Source organism: Podarcis filfolensis, assembly GCF_964270895.1.
Source record: "Podarcis filfolensis genome assembly, chromosome: 5".
Classification (NCBI taxonomy): Eukaryota; Metazoa; Chordata; class Lepidosauria; order Squamata; family Lacertidae; genus Podarcis; species Podarcis filfolensis.
Genome location: NC_139608.1, coordinates 42,774,412 through 42,800,197, shown reverse-complemented (window position 1 = coordinate 42,800,197; position 25,786 = coordinate 42,774,412). Strand labels below are relative to the sequence as shown.

Below are 25,786 nucleotides of genomic sequence, written 5' to 3'. Positions count from 1 at the left end.
GCTGATTGAGATCTCTCTCGGAGAATACTGAATAGGAAGGATAATGTGGCACTCAGACGGAAGATTGCTTTTTCAATCCATTTGCTGGGTCACTGCTTTGAATGTCTTATTGGATGAAAGGCATTCAGCCCAAGGGAGGGGGGGAGCCCTGCATTTAAGTACATTTTGTTTCTCTCCTGGTCCCCTCCCCACCCAGAAGTTAACTAAAACAGATATGTTGTAGGTTTAATAGGCCATTCATGTCCAAGCAAGGGAGTGTGAATAGTGGCTTTTAATGCACCCTGGCTTAAAGCTGTACAGTTTTCTTTAAAAACCAAAAATCTGACTGGCCTTTAGGTACAAAAGCTGTTCTGTACAAATATTCCTGCCTTCCACGTTGCTGTAGTTTGATGGAACCAAAGGGAAACTAACATCCCTGTCTCAGTCAGTGAGGAAATGTTTATTCCTTTGGAAACCATTCTTTTGATGGATAGATTGCTTTCCAAAGTTAGATTTTGTTAATTGAAACCCTTGTTTTTAAGGATTTGATCATAGTGATGTAGAGGGGTACACCATAGTAAAATAGCAATGGATAAACAGCACAATAGAGGAACGATGCATCATAAGTTGGCAACATGATTTACTTGGAATTTTGTTCCATGCTGGGTGAAGTATGTTTGATTCCTCCCGCAACTTTTGCTTTGGAATTATCCATGTGTTGTATCCTGAAAACAGAGTACAGTATGTTAGAACAGGAAAGGAAAGCTACCATATGTGTTTTGTGGTTTACTATTTTATATTATTTTATTTTATTTATTTTACTGAGTTTTTGTGCAAATGCAAACAAGCCTCTACATAACAAACAAATCTACAGAAAACAAAGAAAGAAAGCAAAGTTTCTGTGGTTGCTTTGTATATGTATGTGTCTGTAAGCAAAAACCTGTGCCTTTTGCCGTAGTGATCTGCCACATCCCCCTAGCACAATGCATTAGTAGTCTGCTGTCTTTGTAGCTGGGTGTGGGGGTCAACTGCTCCCTTAACCTGGCCAAGCAGCCTCTCTCAATCACTGGGCAATGAGCAAGGTGAAGCAGTAGTTCTGTTCTCTAATGATATGTAGTAGCTTCCCCCTCAGTCTGTCCCCCATTCTTAATAGCAGGTCTCACAGTGAATCTTAAATTACTGTGGGATCTTTCACCCTGTTATAAAACTTTGTAGGTGGCTCTGGTGTGTTAGGATTTATACACACATCAGAATGGGATAGAATTGCATACAGTAGGTTATGGACTACTTATTTCAAAGAGCAAGACTGATTTCTAGACTGCGAGCTTTGAAGGAGTGATAATTACACACTTAAGTGATGGGCAGTAACTTCGGTGCAGAAAGCAGGTAGTATGCTTCATTAGGAAGAGGGATGAATGAGAAGGGTGGGAGGAGAGGAATTGGACCACCCCACATTGTTTGACCATCACAAGTTGAGAAACTGGGAACAACAGCTGAAAGCTATGGAGTGCTTCGTATTTTTGTATAGAGGGTAGCTTCTGGTGTGAGTCAAGGGTTCAGATAATAAGGAAAGGAGCTTGTGGGTCAGCAAAAAGCTAGACTGGATGGATCGGTCTGTTTTCAAGTCCATATCATATTCATGCACAATTCTTTAAATATGCTTTAAAATTTGAATTTGATTTTTTTTATCACAAATAAGTATTTAAATACATATTTTATCACAGTGTACACATTTTTAAACGTATGCTATATTTAAATACTTTTTAATGCATTTTGGTACTTTTTTGAATTGAGAACTTCATTAAAAAATTAAAAAATATGCAAAATCTGAAACATGATCTTGTTACATTCCACACATTAATCCAAGAAGTGCAGATCAGAGCGGGTCATATTGGAATTCACAGAAATTGAATTCCTCAAGCTTCTGTACCAGGAACTCCTCAAGAGGAACTTATCCCTGTGCTTATTTCCAGCAAGGAGTCACAAGACATTGTCGATCAGCTCTGTAAAAATTATTTTTCTTGGCTACTTCAGCTCTTCAGATCACTATGCCGCAAGTACTTTGGTGTGACTTACAAAGAGATAGTCAAGGAAAGAGGTTAAACAAGCAATAGGCTTCAAAAGGATTCCATATGTGCTTGAATCATACAGTTCATGCATTTCCATCGCATAGTTTTACCAAGATCTAAGTTTGAATCCTCACTCTCACTTTTCTCCCAACTGGTTGCTGTTTTCAAAGGGGCGCCTTGCGTCAGGCCCATTAATCCCCATGGATCTGAAGGTGATCTTGGCATTAGGTCATCAAGCAGGGAAGTGGGTTTGCATAACAAGATCATGAGGACCTAAAGATGGTATAAGATGTATGGAGTTGTCAGAAGGAATGCTGGATATGTTTTATGGGGTAGGATTGGTAAGAGAGTTCTGGGTTCAGCTGCTTTTAAGAGACATTGGATCTGGCTTTGTATAGGAGATACAAATACAGTAGTACCTCTGGTTACGAACTTAATTCGTCCCAGAGGTCCATTCTTAAGCTGAAACCGTTCTTATCGTGAGGCGTGCTTTCACGAGTGGGGTTTCCCGCTGCGCGCGCGCCTCCAGCACACGATTTCCATTCGCATCCTGGGGCAAAGTTTGCAACCAGGAGCAGCTACTTCTGGGTTAGCAGAGCTCGTAACCTGAAGCATTTGTAACCAGAAGCGTTTGTAAGCAGAGGTACCACTGTATTGGAGTACAAGTTAGAAAGCTGTATCTGGAAAGATTGATACAGAATGTACAGTGAAGCTAGCCTACCTTATAATGCATTTTGCAAGTGCCTGCAGCTCCCATGCATATTAAGCCATAATACTGAGAAGAATCTGTGTCTAGAGAATTTTAATAAATAAAGTGTTTAAAAAAGAATACCTCCCCAGACCTTTTGGCTCCTGCTGCCTCTTGTTAGTGATAGAAATATGTTTTTGATACCCCTGTGACATATCACTATTGGTTCAAAGTCTGTTTTTGTGCTGATCTTTCTCTACTCAGAAAGTGTTCTTAGACAACTTGTTTCCTTCATGAAAGTTTTAAATTACATTGCAGAGGGGAGAATGAAAGTGACCAATTCTTGAATTTGATGCTTCTTCTATGCTGGAATCCAGCATTTTAAAAGTATTGTGTGTTTAAACCATGGGTAGGCAAACTAAGGCCCGGGGGCTGGATCCGGCCTAATCGCCTTCTAAATCCAGCCCATGGATGGTCTGGGAATCAGCGTGTTTTTACATGAGTAGAATGTGTCCTTTTATTTAACATGCATCTCTTTATTTTATTTGTAGGGCATAGGAATTCATTCATTATTTTCCCCCAAAAATATAGTCCAGCCCCCCACAAGGTCTGAGGGACAGTGGACCGGCCCCCTGCTGAAAAGGTTTGCTGACCCCTGGTAAACAAAGATATGAAAATGGAGCAAACAAGCAAAGATTCATTCCAGTTGCATATGACCTGGTTTCCCTCTTTGATGTAGCATTGTTGCAAGTTAAAGTGGAGCCCACAAATTGTACCTTCCAACATTTTGCAATTATAGAAGGCCAAAGCTGGATTTACATAAAACTTCAAAGAGTAACTTTGGGGGGAAGCGACAACACAGTAGGGGAGAACATATGAGCAATGTAGAGAATAGAAATAGAGATTTCAATAGATAGTAACTTATAAACATTTCTTGGTTGGTATTGCAGTTTACCTATTGTCCTATTATTCTAAAAATGTGTTGGTAAATATGGTCCAATGTCCTTTAGCCATAAAATTGTATAGTCAAAAAAGGTAATAAAAATACATACTGTATTTAAAAAGAAAACCCACAAACAATTCCTTAACATTTCTGTAGTTCTAATCTTAACTTCTTGTTAGGAAAATTAAGAAACAGCTCCGCTTAATGCAGATGTCTGAGTTATAAAAATAACCAGATGTCCTGATTAGCAGAAGCAAATGTTCTTCACTTAATATGTGGGAAATTATACGCAGAAACTCTCTGGATATATACTTGTATAAATAAGATGCTATCGAAGTGAACTAGTTAACTAGCTTTTAAGGTTCAAAACTGTGAATATTTTAAAATGTACCACTTTTGTTCCTTTTTAAATTCCTAGGAAATAAATATGAGCCAGGAAGACTTCCTTCTTTCATAGACTCTGTTTAATAGATAAAACTTAGTGCTCTTAAAATAATCTAGGTTGCTTCTTTTTATTTTACAAGAATCTGGCTATATTAATCTTAGATGATTTTGAAAATCTTTTATCATTTTCATGCACATGGGCTTTTATACATGCCGTTGTATGATACTGAAGTATTTTAACTGTAATCTTTTCAATAAATGAATAATTTGAAATTAAGAAAAAGAAGTGGCCATTGACTTTGCTTTGTGTTTTGGTGAAGTTTTGATGTCCATCTCTGCAGTGACATATGCTGTTGTAGCATTTTTAGATATGGCTCAAAATAATAAATAGATAGGTTATATTATGAAGTCAATACTGTGCTTCAGCATGGTAAGAAAAGTACTGTTTCATATTGTCCCCTTCCACCACCCTTATAGGAATTGCTTATTTGTTTCTTTAAAACTTGCCTTAAAAGCTAGAGTTAGACACATGAGTGCCTGTATTTTTAATTTGTAGGAAACAAACTCATTTCCTATAGCACTGGATCAGATGACTAGGGAGACTACCTGTAAAGATTTTTACATTCCCACACTCTCCCTTTAATTGATGATAATGTAAATTACTGCCATATTTGTGTAAACATAAGCCTCTTACAAATAAAATCTTCAGTTACATGAAACTTCTTAAAAGCTAGGAAAATGCAGTTTGCATTGCTGGTTTGTTGCAGTGTGTTTGAATGTTCAGAGAGCAGATCATTGACACAGTTCTTCAGGGCTCAAGCCATTCTCTATAGTTTGGTGAACTAGTCTGAGGTTTGTTTCTGTTTGGCATTGCTTCCTGATTCTTATCTTCAAAACCTTAACATTGCAAAAGTTGTATTTTGGCCATAAGTGTGTTATTTTTCTTGAGATGAGAGAATGGAGTCTGTTAAATGATTTAATTGGGTGTTGAGCCCATAATTTTTGTAAAGAAGTTTACATTTTCTTTTGCACGAGCTATGTCAGTTTTCATACTAGTGCTTTTTGAAGGAGCTGAGATTTATAATCTGACAAACTGCATTTATGAAATCGGGATGCTGACGGTCCCTTTACAGTTGCAAGGCTCTTGAACTCATCTATCACTTACAAAGGTTATTGGAAAGGGACTATAGGAATTTTACTCTCCTGCAACCATTAGATTGGCATTTATTTCCCTCCTTCTCTTTAATCCATACTGTGGCAGAGTCGCAAAAGTAATTCAAATGAATTTTTTCAGCCCTTACTTGCTTACCCCCTGCAGTGTCCCACAAGATTATGAAATCCAATTTGGGCACAAAAACCTCTCCCCTGGACTACCAGGAAACCTAACATCAGCCTGCCAAAGTACCTAGAATGGTGTGTTTGACCTTATAGATTGTCCTTGAGGTACTTACGGAATTAGTTGCAAACTGACTCTGCTGCTTCTGTGTCTCAGTTTTATAGACCAGAAATGCTCATGTCAGGCTATACATGTTTAAACCCTACCAGCTCATTTCATTTCTCTTCTCATCTCCCTCTGCCCCTGTTCCAGATATCTTTGTCTATTCATATACATTGGCTTGCATAAGTCCTACTTGTTTGGAAGAGATTTGTTTGTCACCAGAAGCTCTGCTAAAATAGGGAATGCACATGACAAGACATTTGTAACTGCTTTTCTCCCCCAAAAGCAAGCATGCAATTTTCCTTATTGGTTGCAGGTTTTAAAGGCAATAGGATGTTTTAAAGACCAATTCTGGCCTCTGGGATAATGACAAGTGTTTTGCCTGCATAAACAATATATATTTTTCCTTTGAGGTCTCCACACACCTAGTTTCCCTCAAGCTCATCATCTCTGTCAGGTTAATCAATAGGCACCGTATGGCAGAGGGTCAGTAATCAGTGTCATCATGCCTTTAAATCGTGTTGAAAATTTGCTTAAAGCCTGGGCCAATTAACATCGAGATGATGAATGGATGGGTAGATGGGAAGAGCCTTGCGCTTGGGGGCTTTGTGCAAAGGAGATGCTCAGCTGTTGAGCAGCCGACACCAGCGAATAAAATCAGCCATTCATGTGAGCTCAGTCCACCCACTCTTAATGATAATGTCAATCTAGCAAAATATATACACATTGGAGTTGTCATGAGTTCATAAATCAAAGGAGTTTGTCAAAGGCATTCAGATTAACGAGGCAGCAGCAATAACAAGTCAAATTTGCATAGAGAATTGCCCGAATCTCAGTAAATTATGATCCTGTTTTTCATTTGATTATTTGCTAATGTCTCAAGAGGGAGAATGATTATATTAGCATGCAAAATCTACTCCAGAAGTAGGAATCGGAGGTACAGCCGACCAGCACACGACGACAATTAATCAGTTTCTGCATACTAGCATGAACGCACAAGGCCCAGAAATGAACTCCTTTTATTATTATTTCTCCTTGCTACTGATCCAAATGGTTCAGCTTGACAGCGACTTTATATTGCTTTAACAGTGTTCTGAATTGTGCCTGCAGGCAAGACATAGTTATGCAGCTATAACCAACCTATCCATCTGCCAACCAGATTGGAATTCTCCTATCCAAAGCTTCCATTAACCCCCACTGACAGCTCCAAACAGGATTAAGGATTTGAAAGCATAAAAAGTGCTCTCTGCATAGACATGGTTCCTCTCTCTCACACAGATAGACATTTGAAAAAGTGCTGCATCTGTATGGCTTTATAATTAGTGCTGGCAAGTACAGTCTTTTCCTCCTCCCACCCTCAGAAGAAGAAGAAAAGCATCTCCGTAGTTGGCATGGTTATTGTGATATCTGTTGTGAGATGAGGGGCTGTCTTAAAAGGTGGTTCTGTTCAGCTGATAGTCCTTTGGAATGCTTTCATCCATCCATTGCATCTGATTCCAGCATTTGTTTGGATGGTTTATAGGCATGAAAGTTGCAATATCACAGTTAAGTTGCTTCAGTGCAACTATGAGGACATTTTAGGTAGGGGTGGCGGCTGAGTTTCCTATGTCATTGATATTAATAAATTGTGTATTGGGTTTAGGGGTAGTACCAAGCGTTGGGGTAGCTATGTTGCCATGCAAGTGAATTCTGTTAATTACAAGTCTTCTCACACAAATGAGATTTGTCAAGGGTCTCTTTTAGACACTTAACTGTCTAAGATTAGAACATAGGATTGTCTCAAAAACATGCTCCTGTTAGCATTGTAAAAGAGAAGTGATCTTTACCTTGCTGCTGATAGTTCAAGTGTGCCTAACTGTTAAGATAAGAATTTCAAACCCAATTCACATGCTCAGCTTTCCCAGAATTTTCTGTACTAGAATCATGATTAAGTTCCATGGAAATGTTGTTTCACAAGAGAGGCCAGAGAAGCTCATACTTCTTTTCAGACTTTCCTTACAGTTATGTTACATATCCAATGCTTGCTTATAGGAGGCATTTTTATTGTGGGATTTTTTGTGTGTCCTCCATTCTTCACTGCCCCACATAATCCCACTGTCTTTCTGATAAGCATTTGGTGATCATGGGATAATTCCAGACATTACCTTCTACCAATACCATGTGGGTTGAGCTCAAGGGTTGAGCTGTCATTCTGGAAATGTTGGATTGCTGAGTGCTAGATGTGGGGGAAGATTACCAGAGCACATACTATGAGGTAAAATGGTCTCAAAAAAGACCTGATTAATTGTGCCTTGTGCTTCATGCCTGAAATTGTACTGCTTGTGAGAGAGATTCCACATAACTTGCTTTTGTAAAAATATTTGTCAAATGAGAGCAGCCTGGTGAAAAGAAAGCATTCAATCTAGTACGATCAAGAGCTGTCAGGGTTTTCACCCACATCCTTTGGGGTGGGCTGTGGGGAGGCTTCTGCTTTCTCCCTCCCATGTGATTTTACTGCAGTTTTGATTTCTTTGATGTTGTATTCTGTATTCACAGTTTTAGAATTTCACTTAAAACATTCCTTTATTGGTCAATAGAGGGCACCAGCAATTCTAATTTTTGCTTCCAAGGGCCCAGACCCTAGGCCCCAAAGAGTGCTATGAAAACCTGATGAGCAGTTCAGTGAGTACTGCAGATGTACTTATTTATTTCACTTTTGAAATGCATAGCAGAATCTAAAGATTGCAAAGAATTTTCTGTGTTCTAAAGCTTGTTGTCCACATGGAAACAAGATTTCCAGTTTCCAAGCAATCAGTTCCATCTTTGCTGCTTCTTAAGGAGCATAATCTTTTCCAGTTTTCATCCTTTGCCAAGCGTAACTTAACTTGCTGACAAAAGTGCATGAGCAGCGCTCCTTTTTAATAGTCTGCTGTGTTGGTGCAGTAGAATGGGGCGACGGCAAGCTGTGAGCCACCATATGCACTTGGCAGTCATTGTCTGGTCTTTGTTCAGCCAACCTCTTAGTCTTGCCACCTATAAAGATAATGAATAAAACAAAGGTTTCAAATTAGCTGTTTAGTTTCAAGGAAGAAATTGGTAAACTTGAAGCATGTTGGGACAGGCAACATAAAGGCTGTTGAATTCCATGGCATTTGGTAATGCATTTATCCTAGAAGGAAGGCGAAGGAGAGAGAAAAAAGGGAGCATGCACTTCAAATATATGTTATTATTCTTGGTGCTGCCACTTGTTAGTACTGTATTCCGGTACCACCCTAAAAGTATAATGTATGTACTAGTTTTACTTTTTCTTCTTCTCTACTTGTGTTATTAATTCCATATTTCCCACCCATATTTTAACCTTTTCATGGACTTATGTCCTTCATCATTACTCAGTCTGTTTCCAGTTTCAGATCGTTCCTTAAAACATACTCTATAAGTAGATTGACTAAGACAGTGGATGGTGCTTTGTCTACCCTTTCCTATCCAGACTCTATTCATGGTAACTCAGTCTTTACCATTTGGGTTAGCCAAAGTACTTGTTGGGTAGAAATCCTGTCTGTTTTTATATCCTATATAACATTCTTTATTTATACCAAAGTCTTCAACTGTAAAAGAGCTTCTGGAACAGCTAGTATCAGTACGTAGCAAATATATCAGCTTGCTAAACTATATTGTAACAGTGGCATGGTATTTTGGAGTTCCTCTGTGTTCCTCTTAGTATTTAGGTTGCAACTCACATGACTAATTTGGGTCTTTCCACAAAGTCACTGCTTCCAGGAGCTGTTTGCATGCTACATTTCAAAGTCCCATAAAAATATTTTTTTCACATTGTGATCCTTAATTTTGTAACATACAGTTGCTAGCATATAAAATCCGGAACAACTCTGGATTCAAGTACCTAAAAGGAATGTCTCCCAAATAACTACCCAAACCATGTATTACGATCAGTGGGTGATGCCTTGCTTTCTGACCCGTCTGTGGGCGTGGCAGTTAGGACAATGACATGTGACAAGTCATTCTTAGTGACTGTGCCCATTTATACAATCTCAGAAAAATAGAATTGTAGAGGTGGAAGTGATTCAAGGATCACTCTAGTCCAACCCCCTGCAGTGCAGGAATCACAACTAAAGAATGCCTGATAGATGGCTAGCTAACACCTTTTTAAAAACTTACAGTGAAGGAGAGTCCACCACCGTCCAAGGTAGTCTGTTTTTCCTAAACAACATTTGGTTGGCACCCATAGTTGATACATTTAAATAAAGGCTGAAGACGTTTTTATTTGTCCAGGCTTTTGGATCTTAATGGAAACATTAAGGATAAGTATTAGGACTTGTTTATAACTTGATCATAAATTATCTAGAGTTAGGAGTGAACAGAGAGGTGGCCAAATTTGCTGATGATACTAAATTGCTCAGGGTTGTTAAAACAAAAAGAAAATGTGAAGAGCTCCAAAAGGACATCTCCAAACTGAGTGAATGGTCAATAAAGTGGAAAACGCAGTTCAATGCAAAGTGTAAAGTCAGGGCAAAAAAGATGCATAATTTCACATATATGCTCAGGGGATCTGTCTGTGGCTGACCAGGAATGAGGGATCCTAGTGGATATCTCAATGAAGATGTTCACCTCAGTGTGCAGCAGCTGTGAAAAAGGCAAATTCAATGCTAGGGAGCATTAGGAAGGGAATTGAAATCAAATAAGGTGGTTATACAAATCTATGGTACAGCCACATTTGGAATACTGTGTGCAGTGCTAGTTTCCTCACACGAAATAAGACCTTGTAGAGTTAGAAAAGGTTCAGAAAAAGGCAACCAAAATGATTGTGGTAGTTGGGATTTCCCAATTTAGAGAGAAGGCAAATAAGAGGTGACATGAAGTTTATAAATAGATAGAAAAAAGTTGTTCTCCCTCTACCATAACATTGGAAGTCATGGATATCCAATGAAGTTGAATGTTCAGCAGGCTCTTCTTAGGTTCTTAACGTTCATTATCAAAGTCATTGAAGTGGAAGTAATCCCATTGTATTAAACCCTAGTATTGTTGTGAGCCAGGGCATCCCACTTTAGTTATGTAGAAGAGTTCAGATCCAGCATTATGGAAGTGCTTGGACACATGCTGGGAATACAAAAAATCTGACAAAAATATTTTGAAAGTCTTGTTTAATTAGACGGGTATCTGTCATGAAGGAATATGTCTAGGGTCTGTTTATAGTGTCTTGCTCTTTTCCATGATACTGGATATGTCACAGGCTATGTCTATGGCAGACACTCATTCCAATTTATCCAACTGCGTGCCAGACAAAATAAAAAATATTGACGCGTCTTAACAAAAAGAATTCAAAGGAAGTGAAAACTCATAGGTAATGTTGCTGAAAACATAAGATTTTTTGCTTTCTTAGATCAGTGTTGAAAGGAAAATATCTGAATTAATGATTTCCACCTTTTCCCCTCTCATCTGCATAGAATTCATCTGAGAGAGAAGACTGTAACAATGACGAGCCCCCCAGGAAGATCATTCCCGAGAAGAATGCACTCAGGCAGGTATGCACTGAATTTAGGTGTGCAAAACCCACCCAGCCCCTTTACTTGAATGACCTAGAGTCCTTTGACATCCCTTGCAACTTGGAAAGATACAAAACACATAAAGGAATTATTATTATTATTTTTCTCTCTCTCCCTCCCTCTCTCTTTCCTGAAAGAGTATATAAGTTTTCAAGTTACAACAGCCATTCTTTGGAAGGCACCTTGGAGCTAATTCACATCTTTCCAGAGCAGTATGCAAGCTTACTTTCTTATGTATCGTACATTGCTCCAGTAATGTGCCTTAGAGAGCAATCTTGTGGGTCAAGCAGGTGGTGTGATTCTTTGCTGTGCTAGTAATGCATGGATACTGGATTCCTTGTCATGTGCTGTACAAGTGATCCACGTATTCTGCAACCACCCTTGACCTCTTGGGGAATAGCAAGTTTGTATTGCTATCAGGCACGTTTTCAGACCAATAGGCCTTGATTCTTATGTGTGTGGCCATAACTAAAGGAACAAACATTCAGTTATATTCCTAATCTAAACTTGAACCAGAACAGAAGAAAGGTGAGCTAATAGGCTTTTCAGTTAATACAGAATTGGCTGCTAATTTAAAAAGTGATTCTTGGAATTTAGATGCACTCCCTTACACACAAGGGTTATTGATGGTTTATGCCATAGTCTTAACCTTCAGCTGCTGTTACCAGTTTGCAGACAGTAGCATTCTGGTTAGTGAGGCCTGGTAGCTGGCATCAACAGGGTGCAGCTGAGATTTTCTTGGACAGTAAATAAAGAAGAGGTATTACTTGGCTGAACTCATTGGAAAAGCAAAGTCAGTCCAAATTGGCCTACAGGCTATATCTTTGAGATCAGATATGCTTCCAGCCATGTATTTGTGAAATCAATGCTCCTCAGATATGCATTTTCTTATTTCTTTTTTTTTGCAGGATCCACACAACACTGTTGGCATCAACATTTCAACCAATATCACTATCCCACCCTCCCTTTAATCTAGATTTTCCGTTTCTGGGAAAGATCCAATATTAAGGGGTTTTGTGTGTGTGATATTGCATAAAGGATAAAGCTGTTGCCATTGATCCATTTGTGATATCTCAATATCCCGTTGGTAAATAAATTCCCTGTCTGGATAGTCCCATAGGGACCTAGAAGGAATCGAGAAAGCAATGTGTTTCTTTTCTGAAAAACAGTTCTATTTCCTTCTTTGAATGCAAATGTATATTATCTTCTCCTTTGCTCAGGAGAGGGCAAATTTGTTGTTGTGGGGGGAGGGGGAAATAAGGCTGGACATCCAGCCACTCCTTAAACTTCCTATTGTCCTTTTATTTAGTAAAATGACCCTAAAATTCACAACAATCATTCTCACTCATGAAAGGACAGCATCAGTATGTTATCTGCAAGTACATGGGTTAGAGAACTTTTGCAAGCATCATCTGCTTGATCTATGTACACATGGCAAGTATACAGCACTGCTTATTATGCATTGCAGAATGAAAACACATTTCCACATGGAGGTGTAACCTATGGTGGCCTTTATTTTGGCTCCATACATTTAAAGTGTAAGACTTCTCCCAAATAATCTTGGGAACTGTAGCTGACCTCCTACAGAGCTACAGCTAAAGTTTCCAGGAATCTTTACGGGAAGTCATGTACTTTAGGGGAAGTCATGTACTTCAAATGTTTAGTGGGGGGACTTCCGGTCAGCGCCGGCGCTTAATGGCGGATCTCAACCGGAGCTCCGGGAGAGATCTGCTTCGTGGGTTCGGGTCCTGTCAGCTACGGCGAAGCGGGGACCCTTAAAAATCACAGGCGCGTTGCCTGTGAACTGGAGACTCGGCGGGCACCTTTGCGCCCCCCCGACGCTGCGAAATAGCCTTTTTAAAGGCTCCGGAGGAGCGGAGGGGTCTTGGAGCGGTGCTGAGAGTCGTCTTCACCCAGCCTGCGAAGCGAAGCCGCGTCGCCATTAGCGGAGAGCGCTGACTTCTTCCCGGGAAATTGGATTAAAAGAACAACTATCCGTGAGTAGGATTGACCGCTAAAATATAACTGGACACTAAAAGTAAAGAAATTGGGCACCGAGACGGACAAGCACTAAAAAGGAAGTCTGCTTTCCGTTCTGTAGCAAGATCAAAGCGAAAGGCACTCTAGCTGTAACTGCTTGAGAGGAAATTTGCGGGATTTAAGAAATCCACCACCAAAGCAAAGAACTCCCCCCCCCCGAAGGCAGGAGGAGGGGGAAGAAGATTTTAAAAGTGTTTCCCTGTCAATTTAAAAGAATTGGATTAAGTATCGCTGCTCTTTAACCTGGGATCGGACTGCCGGAGAAAAGGAACCGGCTAAGGACTGTTGCCATAAGAAGCTAAAAAATATCTCAAATTGACTTTGGTTACTTCCAATTTGAAACACTGTTTCTGTGGCATTACAAAGTTACTTACAGGACACTATTGACTGGGATCCCCTTGAAAAAGGAAAGAAAAATTGAAAGGGACTAGGAAACTTTTATTCCTTCTTTTTTGAAGAGTGTGGGATTACTTTGAGAAGTATAGAACTGACTCTACGCCCCCTAGAGGACCTACAAATTGTTTCAGCAACAAGTGGAGTTTAAAATTTGAGAACTTTGTTTGTGAGTTTCAAAGTCTGGGAATGACCTTGACTAAAAGACTTTGTTATGGCAGATGGTAAAGAGAAAGGGGAGTTACAAGAAACAACCTTGAGATCTGGCAGACAATACAAAATTGACACTTACATGCAAAGAAGGGCTTCTGTAACAGGAGCCTCTGGAACTATAGTGGCTGCAAAGCCAAAAGCGAAAGCAATGTCTACAGAAGAATCATTTGCCAAGGTATTGGAGAAGATAAATGACTCTTTGGAGGAACTAAAAAAGCAAGGTGCGGAGACTAAATTGCAAGTTGCTGAAACTAAAGTACAAGTTGCTGAAACAAATAAAAAAATTGAAGAAATCTCTGGGAAAATTGACCTAAATACTAAAAGTATAACTGACCTAGGGAATAAAGTGAACTCAAATGCAGAAGCAATTGGGAAATTACTGGAAGATTCATCTACAACACGAAAGATAGCCGAGGAAGCTAAGGAAATTGCAACTGCTGCGGAGGAAAAATTTCCACCAGTTTACAAGAAATTGGATGAATATGAACTGGCACTCTCTATGCAGGATATGCAACGCAAGGAGAGGAACCTGAGGATCAGACTTGTGCCGGAAAAGGAAGGAGAGAACTTGGTGGATGATTTGACAAAAGAATTTTCTGACTTTTGGAAGCAGGAGCTGAAGAAAGAAGATTTTAAGATAGAAAGTGCATTTAGATTGGGAATAAGACAGAAGAGAAATCGACCCAGAGATTGTCTTATTACCTTAAGATCAAAGGAGGAGCGAGATAAAATATTGAACCTGCACTACCAAACAGCCCTTCGAATTGAAGACTTTTTTATTGAGATCTTTAAAGACATCCCTAAGAGTATCTTGGACGCAAGAGGACATTATAAAGACCTGGTGACACTGCTGAAGAAGAACTACATACCATTCAGGTGGGAATTTCCCCAAGGCTTGTCTTTTAAATATAAGGGAAAGAAGAGAAGAATAAAGACTGTAAGTGATAAAGACAAGTTCTTGGGAGAACACGAAGAAGACCTACAGAAAGAGACATTTCCAGGACAAGGGCATCCATCACTGGACACGAACACGGTACCACCGACAGACGAGGAACAAAAACAGGGAGCTGTAGGAGGAAGGAGTAAATAATCCCATCATGGCTCTGCAACTTCTAACCTGGAATTGTAATGGCTTAAATATTCCCAGGAAGAAAAAAAATATATATATATATATTTCATGCCTTAAAGAAAGACCAATTGGACTTGATTTGCCTACAAGAGACCCACGTGACAAGAGCACACAGAAAATTATTAATAAATAAAAGATTGGGACAGGAATTTATATCTTCAGACAGAGTAAAAAAGAGAGGAGTGGTGATCTATGCAAAAGAAAAATTGCAACCGAAACAAATTTTTAAAGATGATCAAGGAAGATATTTGGCAATTGAAATTCAATCTCAAGGAGAGAAGTATTTGATAGTGGGAATCTATGCACCAAACGAAGGGAAAGCTGAATTTTTTAAGAAGTTGCATGAAATTTTGATGGACCATATGGATTACAACTTAATTTTGATGGGAGATATGAATGGAGTGGTTTCAACAAATATGGACAAGGCACAAAGACAGGTAATAACAAAAGATGGAAGACTACCAAAGACTTTTTTTGAAATGACTGACAATATGGACTTGATTGATATTTGGAGAACAAAACACCCATTAGAAAGAGAGGGAACCTTCTTTTCTGAAGCCAAAATGACATGGACAAGGATTGACCAAATCTGGGTGACTAGCAGTATGGCTCCGAATATAAAAAAAGTAGAAATCTGCCCAAAAACTTTCTCCGACCATAATGCTGTAAAGATGGTGATGAGGCAAACAACAACTGGTTCCTTCAGATGGAGAATGAATGACACCTTATTTAGAGACGAGGAGATCTGTAAGAAGGCCCAAAAAACCTTGAAAGATTATTTTGAAATCAACTTAAGGTCTGAAGTAGAAAAAAGAATAGTATGGGACGCAAGCAAAGCCGTGATGAGAGGGTTTTTGATTCAGCAAAATACTTTAAAGAAGAGAAAGCAAAATGAGAAAAAGGAGAGAATTTTGGAAAAGATAAAAGAAGGGGAAAAACAATTAAGATCGAAGCCAAAATCCCAAGAGATTCTAAGAGAAATCAAATTTCATCAAACACAATATATGGAACTGATGAATCAAGAATTAGAGTGGAGAATTAAACAAATGAGACAAAAGACTTTTGAATCTGCTGATAAATGTGGCAAGTTACTGGCTTGGCAAATAAAGAAGAGACAAAAACTCAACACGGTAACAAATATAGAAGTGGAAGGAAAAAACATAAGCAACCCAGCGGAAATTAGGAATTGTTTTCAGAACTACTTTAGACAACTTTACACACAAGGGCCGCAAAAAGAAATGGACATACAACAGTTCCTCGAGGAAAATGGGCTGAAAAAGGTTTCGCATGAAAGTAAGATAATATTGAACCAGGAGATATCAGCACAAGAAATAGAAGATGCCATTCAAGGCATGACGCTGGGCAAATCCCCTGGACCGGATGGACTGACTTCCAAATACTACAAAGTTTTGAAGGAAGGGTTGATACAACCTTTGAAGGAAGTCTGCAATGAGATTATGGAAGGGAAAAGGGCACCCGATACGTGGAGAGAGGCCTACATTACACTTATACCAAAGACAGAGACTGAAAAGACCCAACTTAAAAACTACCGACCCATCTCGTTATTGAATGTGGATTACAAAATCTTTGCTGATATTTTGGCAAAAAGACTGAAGAGAGTTTTGATGGAGGAGATTCACGGGGACCAAGCGGGCTTTCTCCCAAAAAGGCACTTGTCGAACAATGTAAGGAATATAATTGACATTTTGGAAAAGCTGGAAGTGAACATAAACACTAAAGCTGTTTTGATATTTGTGGATGCCGAGAAAGCCTTTGACAACATTTCTTGGAGTTTTATGTTGAAGAACCTCCGGGGGATGGGGGTAGGCCAAGGGTTTGAAAATGGTATAGGTGCAATATACTCTGAACAGAAAGCCAAACTAATTGTAAATAATGTGGTTACAGAAGAGTTCAAGATTGAAAAAGGGACACGTCAGGGGTGCCCTATCTCCCCATTACTTTTTATATCGGTCCTGGAGGTTTTGCTTAATATGATTAGGAGGGACCAGTTGGTTAAAGGGATTCAGGTCGGAGCCAAACAATATAAACTGAGAGCATTTGCAGATGACTTAGTACTTACATTGCAAGAGCCAGAAGCTAGCACGAAAAGAGTTTTGGAAATAATCCAAGAGTTTGGTCAAATGGCAGGATTCAAATTGAATAAGTCTAAGACAAAGGTTTTGGAGAAAAATTTGACACAGATAGAAAAGGAAAGGTTCCAGAATGAGACAGGGTTGACTGTGGTTAAAAAAGTGAAATATTTGGGTATAAATATGACAGCTAAAAATGTGAATTTGTTTAAAGATAATTATGAAAAAACTTGGAGAGAAGTGAAAAAAGATTTGGAGATTTGGTCCAACTTGAAGCTTTCCTTGTTAGGCCGTATTGCAGCTATAAAGATGAATGTATTGCCAAGAATGTTGTTTTTGTTCCAAGCATTGCAAATAATTGATAAAATGGATTGTTTCAAGAGGTGGCAAAAAGACATATCTAAATTTGTCTGGCAGGGCAAAAAGCCCAGAATTAAATTTAAGATACTAACGGATTCAAAGGAAAGAGGGGGGTTTGCCCTGCCAGACTTTAAACTTTACTATGAAGCGGCAGCTTTCTGCTGGCTGAAAGAATGGCTACTTCTTGAAAACACAGACATTTTGGATTTGGAAGGTTTTAATAACATTTTTGGGTGGCATGCATATTTGTGGTACGACAAGGTTAAAGCACATAAAAGTTTTAAAAATCATATTGTCAGAAAAGCACTACTAAATGTCTGGGACAGATATAAAGACTTGCTGGAAAATAAAACTCCAAGGTGGCTGTCGCCAATGGAAGCTAAGGCAGTTAAAAAGTTAAATATGGAGCCCAAGTGGCCAAGATACTGGGAAATTTTGGAAAAGGAAGGGGACAAATTGAGATTGCAGAGTTTTGAGAAATTAAAAGGGAAGGTGAGAGATTGGTTCCACTACCATCAAATTAATGAAGCGTTTAAACTGGACAGTAAAATTGGCTTCCAGGTGGAAAAATCAAAATTGGAGACAGAACTGTTAGAACCCAGTACTAAGAATTTGTCCAAAATGTACAATTTGCTGCTGAAATGGAATACACAAGATGAAACGGTTAAATCGGTCATGATTAAATGGGCTCAGGACATTGGTCATAATATTTTGTTTGCTGATTGGGAAAAGTTGTGGACCACCGGGATAAAATTTACGGCATGTAATGCCTTAAGAGAAAACATTATGAAAATGATATATAGGTGGTACATAACCCCAGTCAAGCTTGCAAAGATTTACCATGTGCCTGACAACAAATGTTGGAAATGTAAAGAAACTGAAGGTACATTTTTTCATCTTTGGTGGACCTGCCCGAAGATTAAGGCATTCTGGGAAATGATCTATAATGAACTTAAAAAGGTATTTAAATATACTTTCCCCAAGAAACCAGAGGCCTTTCTCTTGGGTATTGTCGGCCAAGGGGTGTTAAAAACGGATATAACTTTCTTTATGTATGCTACAACAGCAGCTAGAATACTCATTGCGAAGTACTGGAAGACGCAAGAACTACCCACACTGGAAGAATGGCAGATGAAGGTGATAGACTATATGGGCTTGGCAGAAATGACGAGCAGAATCCGAAACCAGGGAAGAGAAGCAGCGCAAGAAGAATGGAAAAAATTCAAGGACTATTTAAAGAAATATCATAAAGTTAATGAAAGTTAGAATGATGTTGGACTGGAAAGTAAATGGTTACTATTAGCAATGGTTAAGACAAGGAAAATAAGGAAGAATAGTCTAAATTTAAATTAAAATAAGGGAAGATTTGCTGAACAATCGATAAGAATTTGGAATACAGAAAGGGGAAGCATGAGGAAGTCGGGGAAGATAGGATATGAAATTAGGATATGAAATGATACATGTTTTTTGTTTTGTTTTTGTTTTTGTATGTTTATGTTTGTTGTATTGTGTTTATATGGAAAAATAAAAATATTTAAAAAAAAAAAAAACAAATGTTTAGTGGGTACCTTTGACCACTTCCCATTACTCTTGCATAGAAGCAGTGGCGGAGCTTCATGTTCCGGCACCGGGGGGCGGAGAGCAGGCAGGGGCGGGGCTGGCATGCATCCTGGGGGTGTGGCATGTTGCCTGCAGGGGCATGGTGCCCAGCACAGGCAGGGGGGCAGCCGCAATGGCACCCACCGGGATCACGCTGCCGGGGACGGTGTGCTCCTCCCACACTTCTCTTCCTCCGCCAGTGCATAGACGAAGCCAGCAGAGAGAAACATAACCTAGTTTAAAGCCATGTACCGTTTAGAGAAGTAAATATAATTAAGTCTTATTAGCATGTATTCTGTGAAGAAAGACTTGGGGGGAAATTGAATGCTGGGGGGCCGTGGGTGGGGGAGGTTGTGTGGATGTGTGTTTGCAGCCTTGGAAAACCATGACAAGGGGACAAAGTTTTTGGCAACAATGTTTAAGCTAACAAACGAATTTTCTTACTGCTAAGTTATAAATTAATTTTAATAGGCTGATCCAGATGGTCCATTTGGAAAATGGATAGCTTGATCTGTTGAAAATTAAACTAAATTTATCTCTCTCATACTTCAAACTGAAGCTAGTGTGAAAAGAGTGCCCATTAAGTCCAGTGAATACAGATGGACCGGCAGGTCACACATGGGACTAATCTGATTCATTTTAAAAATAAATGTGTGAATTATTGAATCAGTCTCCTGGTTTGACTCCTGTTTTGTGCATGTGTGCAGTCTTTTTAAAACAGACCCTCAAATGCTTCAGTGCCTTTTTAACCTGTATGTTTCCATTTTAAATTCAACGTTCTTGCCAAAAAGTGTAATTAGTTTTCAGTAGCCATCATTTAGTGTTGGATCCGAATAGTAGATTGATTAGGTTGGGCATTTGTTATTTTAAGGGCTTCGTCTCCATTTCTGAAGAGTTGGGGCTTAGTAGCTGAGGGAGAGAGAGAGAGAGAGAGAGAAAGAGAGAGAGAGATCGCTTTTAGAAACCAATGAGGGGGAAGCTCCCCAGGGACCTTTGAGCCTTTTGGCTTTTGGTTGTGTTAAACAGAGCCATGAATGAAGAGCTGTAAATTTATTGCAGTGCCATCTGGGTTTTCCCGTTCTTTTTTGTAGGAACCATATTATTGTTGGCTTGTATCTGTCTATTGTAGTGGTCACTCCCCGGGAGCTTGCCCTCATCCTCCAAAGGAAAGTGATGAATAGCAAGGGTCAGCAGGCATAGGTCACAGGGCAGCTGTCCGGAGCTGCCCTGAACTTGATTACCCTACTGTCTTTAAAAATATTGGCACAATGCAGGTTGTTTAAAGAAAGCTTCTCTCTCCTGTGCTCAAATGGGGTAATAATGAAGTGCCTTTTTGCTGTCACGACTTGCTCTATGGGGTGAGTTGGGGGTGGATCTCTGTGGAGAGGAAATCGTGTCAAAAGGTGCCATGGGGATGTGCTGACGGCAGCGGGATTGCAATGATGTGCATTGCGCTTTTCATCGGGATCATCTCTCCTAAGAGCTTCCTGATGAAAGGAAAGTGAAGCACCCAAGACCCTTCTCCACCCCACCCCATCCCAGCCACCCAGCATTTTCATGAACTCTTCCTTCAGCAATTCAGCACAGAGCTACAACATTTAGAGGTTGGAGAGGACATACAAAGCCTCTGACATTTTGTGCTGCAGAATGCTTAAAAGTATGGGCAAGCCAGAGCAAAAGAGAGGCAAAAGTAAAGGAACATCGCTTCCTAGTTACTGTAGAGTAGGCTGTAGATGTTTGTGTGAGGAAAAGAGTTGGTGTTTAAGGTGTAATTTGTATCAATCTTGAACGCTTGTTAGGAAAAAGTGACCCAGTATGAAGGGGGAATAGTTATTTCAAATGTGCTTATAATTTGCTTTTGTGTTTTCCTATCCACTATTAAAGTCCTCCAGAGTTTTATTTCATTTGTACTTGGGGCCAGTTATTATCCCAAATATCACTTGTGCAGAAATCCTTGCCTGTTCAGCAGAAATGTTGTCCTTCAGCCTAAAAACTCTGTGGTTGCCCCCTGTCCCTACTTCAATGCTAATCGGGTCTGTCAGATGTGCGGCATTTCTGCATTCCCCCGTAATGGAGTAAATTGCTTGCGTTGTCTATTGTCCTGACCTTTTGTTTCCGTGTCCACTTACAGGCCAATGAACGTGGGTAGTGATAAATAAAGCTCTGAGCAGGACTCTCAAGTCTTTGAAAACAGCATGTTGCCATCTCCCTAGTTATATTTCTTTAAGTGTTTACGTGTATGCTGAATTCTTTTCTCTTGTGTGGCTGGAACCCTGGGGCCTCGGAGCCATGAGAGAGGCCAAGAAGCTGACAAAGTAGCTGTCCCCTTGTTAGCTTGTTCCTTTCTTTTAAAAAACAACCACAAAAAAACCACAAGATGAAACCCATCTGGCTCAGGGCATTACATTTTCCTCCCCCATGCACCTCTATAGATGAAGAGTTTCACCTGCAGTGAGGGTTTACATTGATTAGGAAGGGTGCAGTAATTCAACTCTGGCCATCCACTTCACTGATACTTTGCAGTCTTTAAAGGTGCTGACCCATTGAGTTAAGCTGTCAAGAGGAGGATAAAAAAGGAGCTCCGTCCCAGGAGGTAACAGCTGCCAGGTTTTCAACACCTTGTGCGCTGCTGGAGAAATGTCACCAATTGTCAATGGGGAAGAAAAATGACTGACTTGCCTGCCATCTTCCCTTTTAATGACTAGCCTTATAAAATGAAGGATTTAAGCCTCGGAAGATCAGCCACCACTTTTCATTGGCAGGCAGAAAATCTAGAGCATTTTAAGGAGGTGCTACATATGCAGTAGCCCTTTGGGGGAGAAGATGCAGTTAGCCCAGTTGGCTAGGGCGACCTTTGAATAATGGGGTATAAGTGTAAAAAGTTTGCGGAAGCCACTCGCATCCAGCATTAGCTTATCTACTTTAGGGGGAAAGGCAGGAGGGGGAGCTATATTCATAAGCCAGTGAACTGAGAGAAAGCATACTGTATTTCTGCTCTTTGGAGGACAATTTGTTTCCAAGCTGCTACCAGATGGCTAAATACCATGACATTTCTCTTTTGTTTGGGTTTTTTTTTCCTGTTTCAGTTTTTGTTTTACAAGCAATTCAGTACTCCTTGCTTTTGTCAATATTGTTTTACTGAATAAGTTTCAGTGGCTCGGGAATGGGACACAAAGTAGCATTGTCCTTCTCCTTGTTTTGATTGATAAAAGAGGACACAAATGTTGGAAATGGGCTGAGCATTTCCTCCCCCCATTTGTTTTTAGGTTACTCATTTTAATTGTACTCAGTGGCGTAGCGTGGGTTGTCAGCACCCGGGGCAAGGCAAGTAATTTGCGCCCCCTAAACTGTGGATTTGCGCCCCCTAACCCGTGGATTTGCGCCCCCTAACCCATGGATTTGCCCTAACCCCAGATGTTGCGCCCGGTGCGGCCGGCCCCCCCTGCACCCCCCACGCTACGCCACTGATTGTACTGAGTAATTAGAAGGTACATACAGCCAAGGGAGCATTGTTATGGAAATTGCTCAGAAAAACCCATTCCCCATTTGCCATCACCATGTGTCGAGACAATTCTTCCCTCTAGTGGCAAAATTAGGGACTCTGGCTCCACAGTAGGCAAGGTGTAATTGCAATATGACAAACTGAGCTTTGGGGACGTTTCTGTAAATGTTCTTGGTTTTGGCTTGGCTACTCTATATTTTTTCTTGCTGACTTCCTGCAGAGATCTTTTCCCCTTCCCACAAGCATTCCGAGCAACAGAGACTAGACATTTTACTTTAAATATAGAAACGATAATCACAGTGGATTCTGGGTAATGCTCTGCAGCTTGACTTAATTCTCATCTTCCTTTTTTTTAATTACCTGTTTATAAAAACGCTTTTAAATTTGCAGGCATTATTTAATACTTTCGGAAGAAGCACCTCATTGGAAATAAATAAATAAATTGCCTTTTTAAAAAATAGTCTGTGTGAAAGACCTTAAGGGTAATTAATGGAGGTCTCATAAGGCCCTGTAAGTGAGATGAAAGCGATCTTTCTGAATCTGCAAGAGTGATTTGTTCGTATAACTTCCCACTTCCACTGAATTCTTCAGAGTCTAATAACTATTTTCTTACCATTTGGCAATTGGCGCTTTGCTGCAAAAGCCCTTGTTTGAACAATGAAAAAAAGAGTTTAATAATCTTGTCTCTGGAAATGACTTGGGGGAAGATTGTGCTCTTGGATTTCGTTGTTGTGCTTTTACTACAATAATATCTTTCTCTGATAAATCATGTAATTATTGACTACAGGGGTGGGAAAGAAATCTTATTGAACATTTAGATTCTCCAATTAAAGTGCTGGTGTGCTGAAAGATGGGATCTTTTGGATGAATTGTGAAATAACTTTTTATTTAGACCATGCAATTGCAAAAGCCATCCATTGGTATAGATGGAAAACATGGAAGCCCTCAGGGATTCAAAGGATTAAGAATAGGCCCACTTGATCCTGACATTGGAAGGACCTGTGGACCATTTTATTCATTGCATAGGAACCGACCCTGGGCTTGGTAAATGCATTCAGCAGAGAGCTGCACCAATTCCCATCCTCTGAATGTTGTGATACGATGTGTGTGTTTGTCATATTCATCCTTTGTACTTTGGGGCATAACCTAAAAATGTGAGACCTTAACATGTTTGTCAGTCAAAAAGATAAGAGTTGTTAATATACCCTGCACTGCTGTGGAACATAGATATGAAGCAGTTTCTGCTAGTTTAAAGCAGGTAAATTTTTAGTCCTTATGGCTGCAGAGAGAAGGTTGGCCAAGCATTACAGTGTTTATTGAAAAGAAGACAGACCCATTTCATACTTTGCTCGTTGTTTCTGTATTTTAGATACTCCCTCCTTACCACCTCAGTCCACCTCAAAATATTCTGATTTCCCCCACAGATTATGAAAAGACAATGTTTTACACTTCATGTAATTTTTAAGTGGTACTCCAGACAGGCTCTCCACATCCATAGCAGCATCTGCAGGTGGTAATTTGGACCTTTGTCTGGCGATAGATGCTGCTTTGCATCGCCGAGCTCCTCTCATTGCATTTCTGCTCCTGACATGATTTGAAGCGGTCATACGTCGGTAGATATTTTTTTCCCATTAGTGTGTTGCTATAGGCTGCTTAACACTCATCTCAAACAGCTTTTGCAAGGTTAAAGGAATGTGGCTTGGTAACAAGTTTGTGTCATTTTAAATATATACCTTCCAGTAAATAAGGAGGAGCCTAGCAATCAATCCCTTTTAGTGTGTTATATGTTTCACCTGACAACTAAACCCTCTATTGATTAGCCATTACTTTGTTGGATAATCCTGTGTCATTGAAGCCACTGTAAAAATTAAACTCTTTAAAATGTTTTACCCTAGCAGCAGTGTGAAAATTGAAAACTTGTTCAGAATTATAGCCAGCTTTCACCAAAAGGGTAGTTTTCAACAAACTGGTTTATGCTTGCATTCTTTATATGCAGTATAAAACCGTATTAAAGCACTCCAACGCAAAGCTATCTGCCTCTGGCTCAGTATCTGGCTGCCATTTCAAACAGTGCTTCCTGTGGCCTAGAAATGGCCTCTCTTGGTGATTGGGGAGGAGATGCTTGGACAGTTCGGGTTTCTGAGCTAGAATTGAATCAGAAATCCTTTTATAGCCAAAACACGGAGTTTGGACTTCTGTAGAATGATCAATAATGTAACAATCCTTTGTGAATCTCACAAAGGAATACAACATGAGGTAATGACAGGGGTGGCAGTGTTTGGGTGATGAAAAATTGAAAACTTCTAATCAATTAAAAAGGTGCCCCTGATTAATTGGGCAGCAGATTTAATGAAAATGTTTTTATGCCTTTTTAAATACTGTGGCTTGCATCTTAGTAGAGGCATTCCTCCTAATCTTTCACACAGAAGGGGTTGCACAAGATATTGCCTGCTTCAACATATGTGGGCATATTCCAAGAACAAATTACGTGTCTATTCCTCTGTGACTGTGGCTGAAAACGCAATATTATCTGTATGACATACTCTCTCATAGAGATGCTACCCTTAAATTTTACAAAACCACAAAGAGCTTGGGGTCAGGTTATTCGGAAGATCTCCTTGTTCTGTACATATACCTACCTACCCGATGAGGCAGACAGTTACTAGGAAGAGGGTCTTCTCAGTGGTGGCACCCAATTATGGAACATGCTTTATAAAGAGACTTGCTTGGTGTCAGCCTTGCAGCCTTTTTGGCAACAGGTAAAAGCCTTTTTATGCATCCAGGCTATTAAAAAAAACCACAAGTTGTTCAATCTGGCCATCTCAGTCTTAGGATCCATGCTTTAATGTTTCTCTTCGAGAAAGCATTTTTTAATGCTACTTTTATTATTTTACATTTTATTCTTAATATTTTATTTTATTTTTAAAATTTCTGTGAGCTGCTTGGACAACGTATATTGTTGGGCAGCCCATATAAATGCAGTAAGTAAATAAATAATCAGTTGTTTAAGCTTCCTCAAGAATCATTGAGCCCAGAAGCAGAAAAGTTTACATGGCAGTGCTTCGTTTTGTCCTAAGTGAAATAGGAAGGTTCCAAATCCACTATGGAGCACCCTTCCTCATGCTTTGAATTTTTGCTCTTTCACAGGAATATTAAAAACACTTTTGCTTCTTATTGCTGCTGAATTTTTTTGGGATGGAATGCAAAGAGGATCTATTGCTTTTTGGGCTTTTATTTAGATTTGTGCTCCATTGTTTTTTGTAAACCACGTTGAAATACTTTTGGAATGTACACCTTTGTAAAAATTAAGTACGGTAAATAATAGCTTCGCTTCCCCAGGGAAATAATAACCTTGTGGAGAACAGAGTGTTACTACCTACCCCACATTTTAACAATTGACAAAAAGCTTTTGCAGGTGGTGG

General features: G+C 39.6%; 1 protein-coding gene across 13 annotated transcripts in view; it reads left to right on the top strand.

Moving 5' to 3' along the window:
* The window catches only part of BTRC (beta-transducin repeat containing E3 ubiquitin protein ligase), a 134,698-nt gene that overhangs the window by 46,548 nt on the left and 62,364 nt on the right, over positions 1-25,786 (top strand). For 5 of the 13 annotated variants that reach the window (XR_014548595.1, XM_083615334.1, XM_083615339.1 and 2 more), the window contains one exon: positions 10,940-11,017. The exons of 4 other annotated variants lie outside the window; for them this stretch is intronic. Coding sequence is in view for 4 of the 9 variants with exons in the window: in XM_083615334.1 (XP_083471460.1) it covers positions 10,940-11,017 (78 nt within the window). In the remaining 5 variants the exon portion in view is untranslated. The remainder of the gene's footprint in view (positions 1-10,939; positions 11,018-25,786) is intronic. 4 more of the 13 variants (XM_083615337.1, XM_083615338.1, XM_083615336.1 and 1 more) reach the window with 1 other exon arrangement.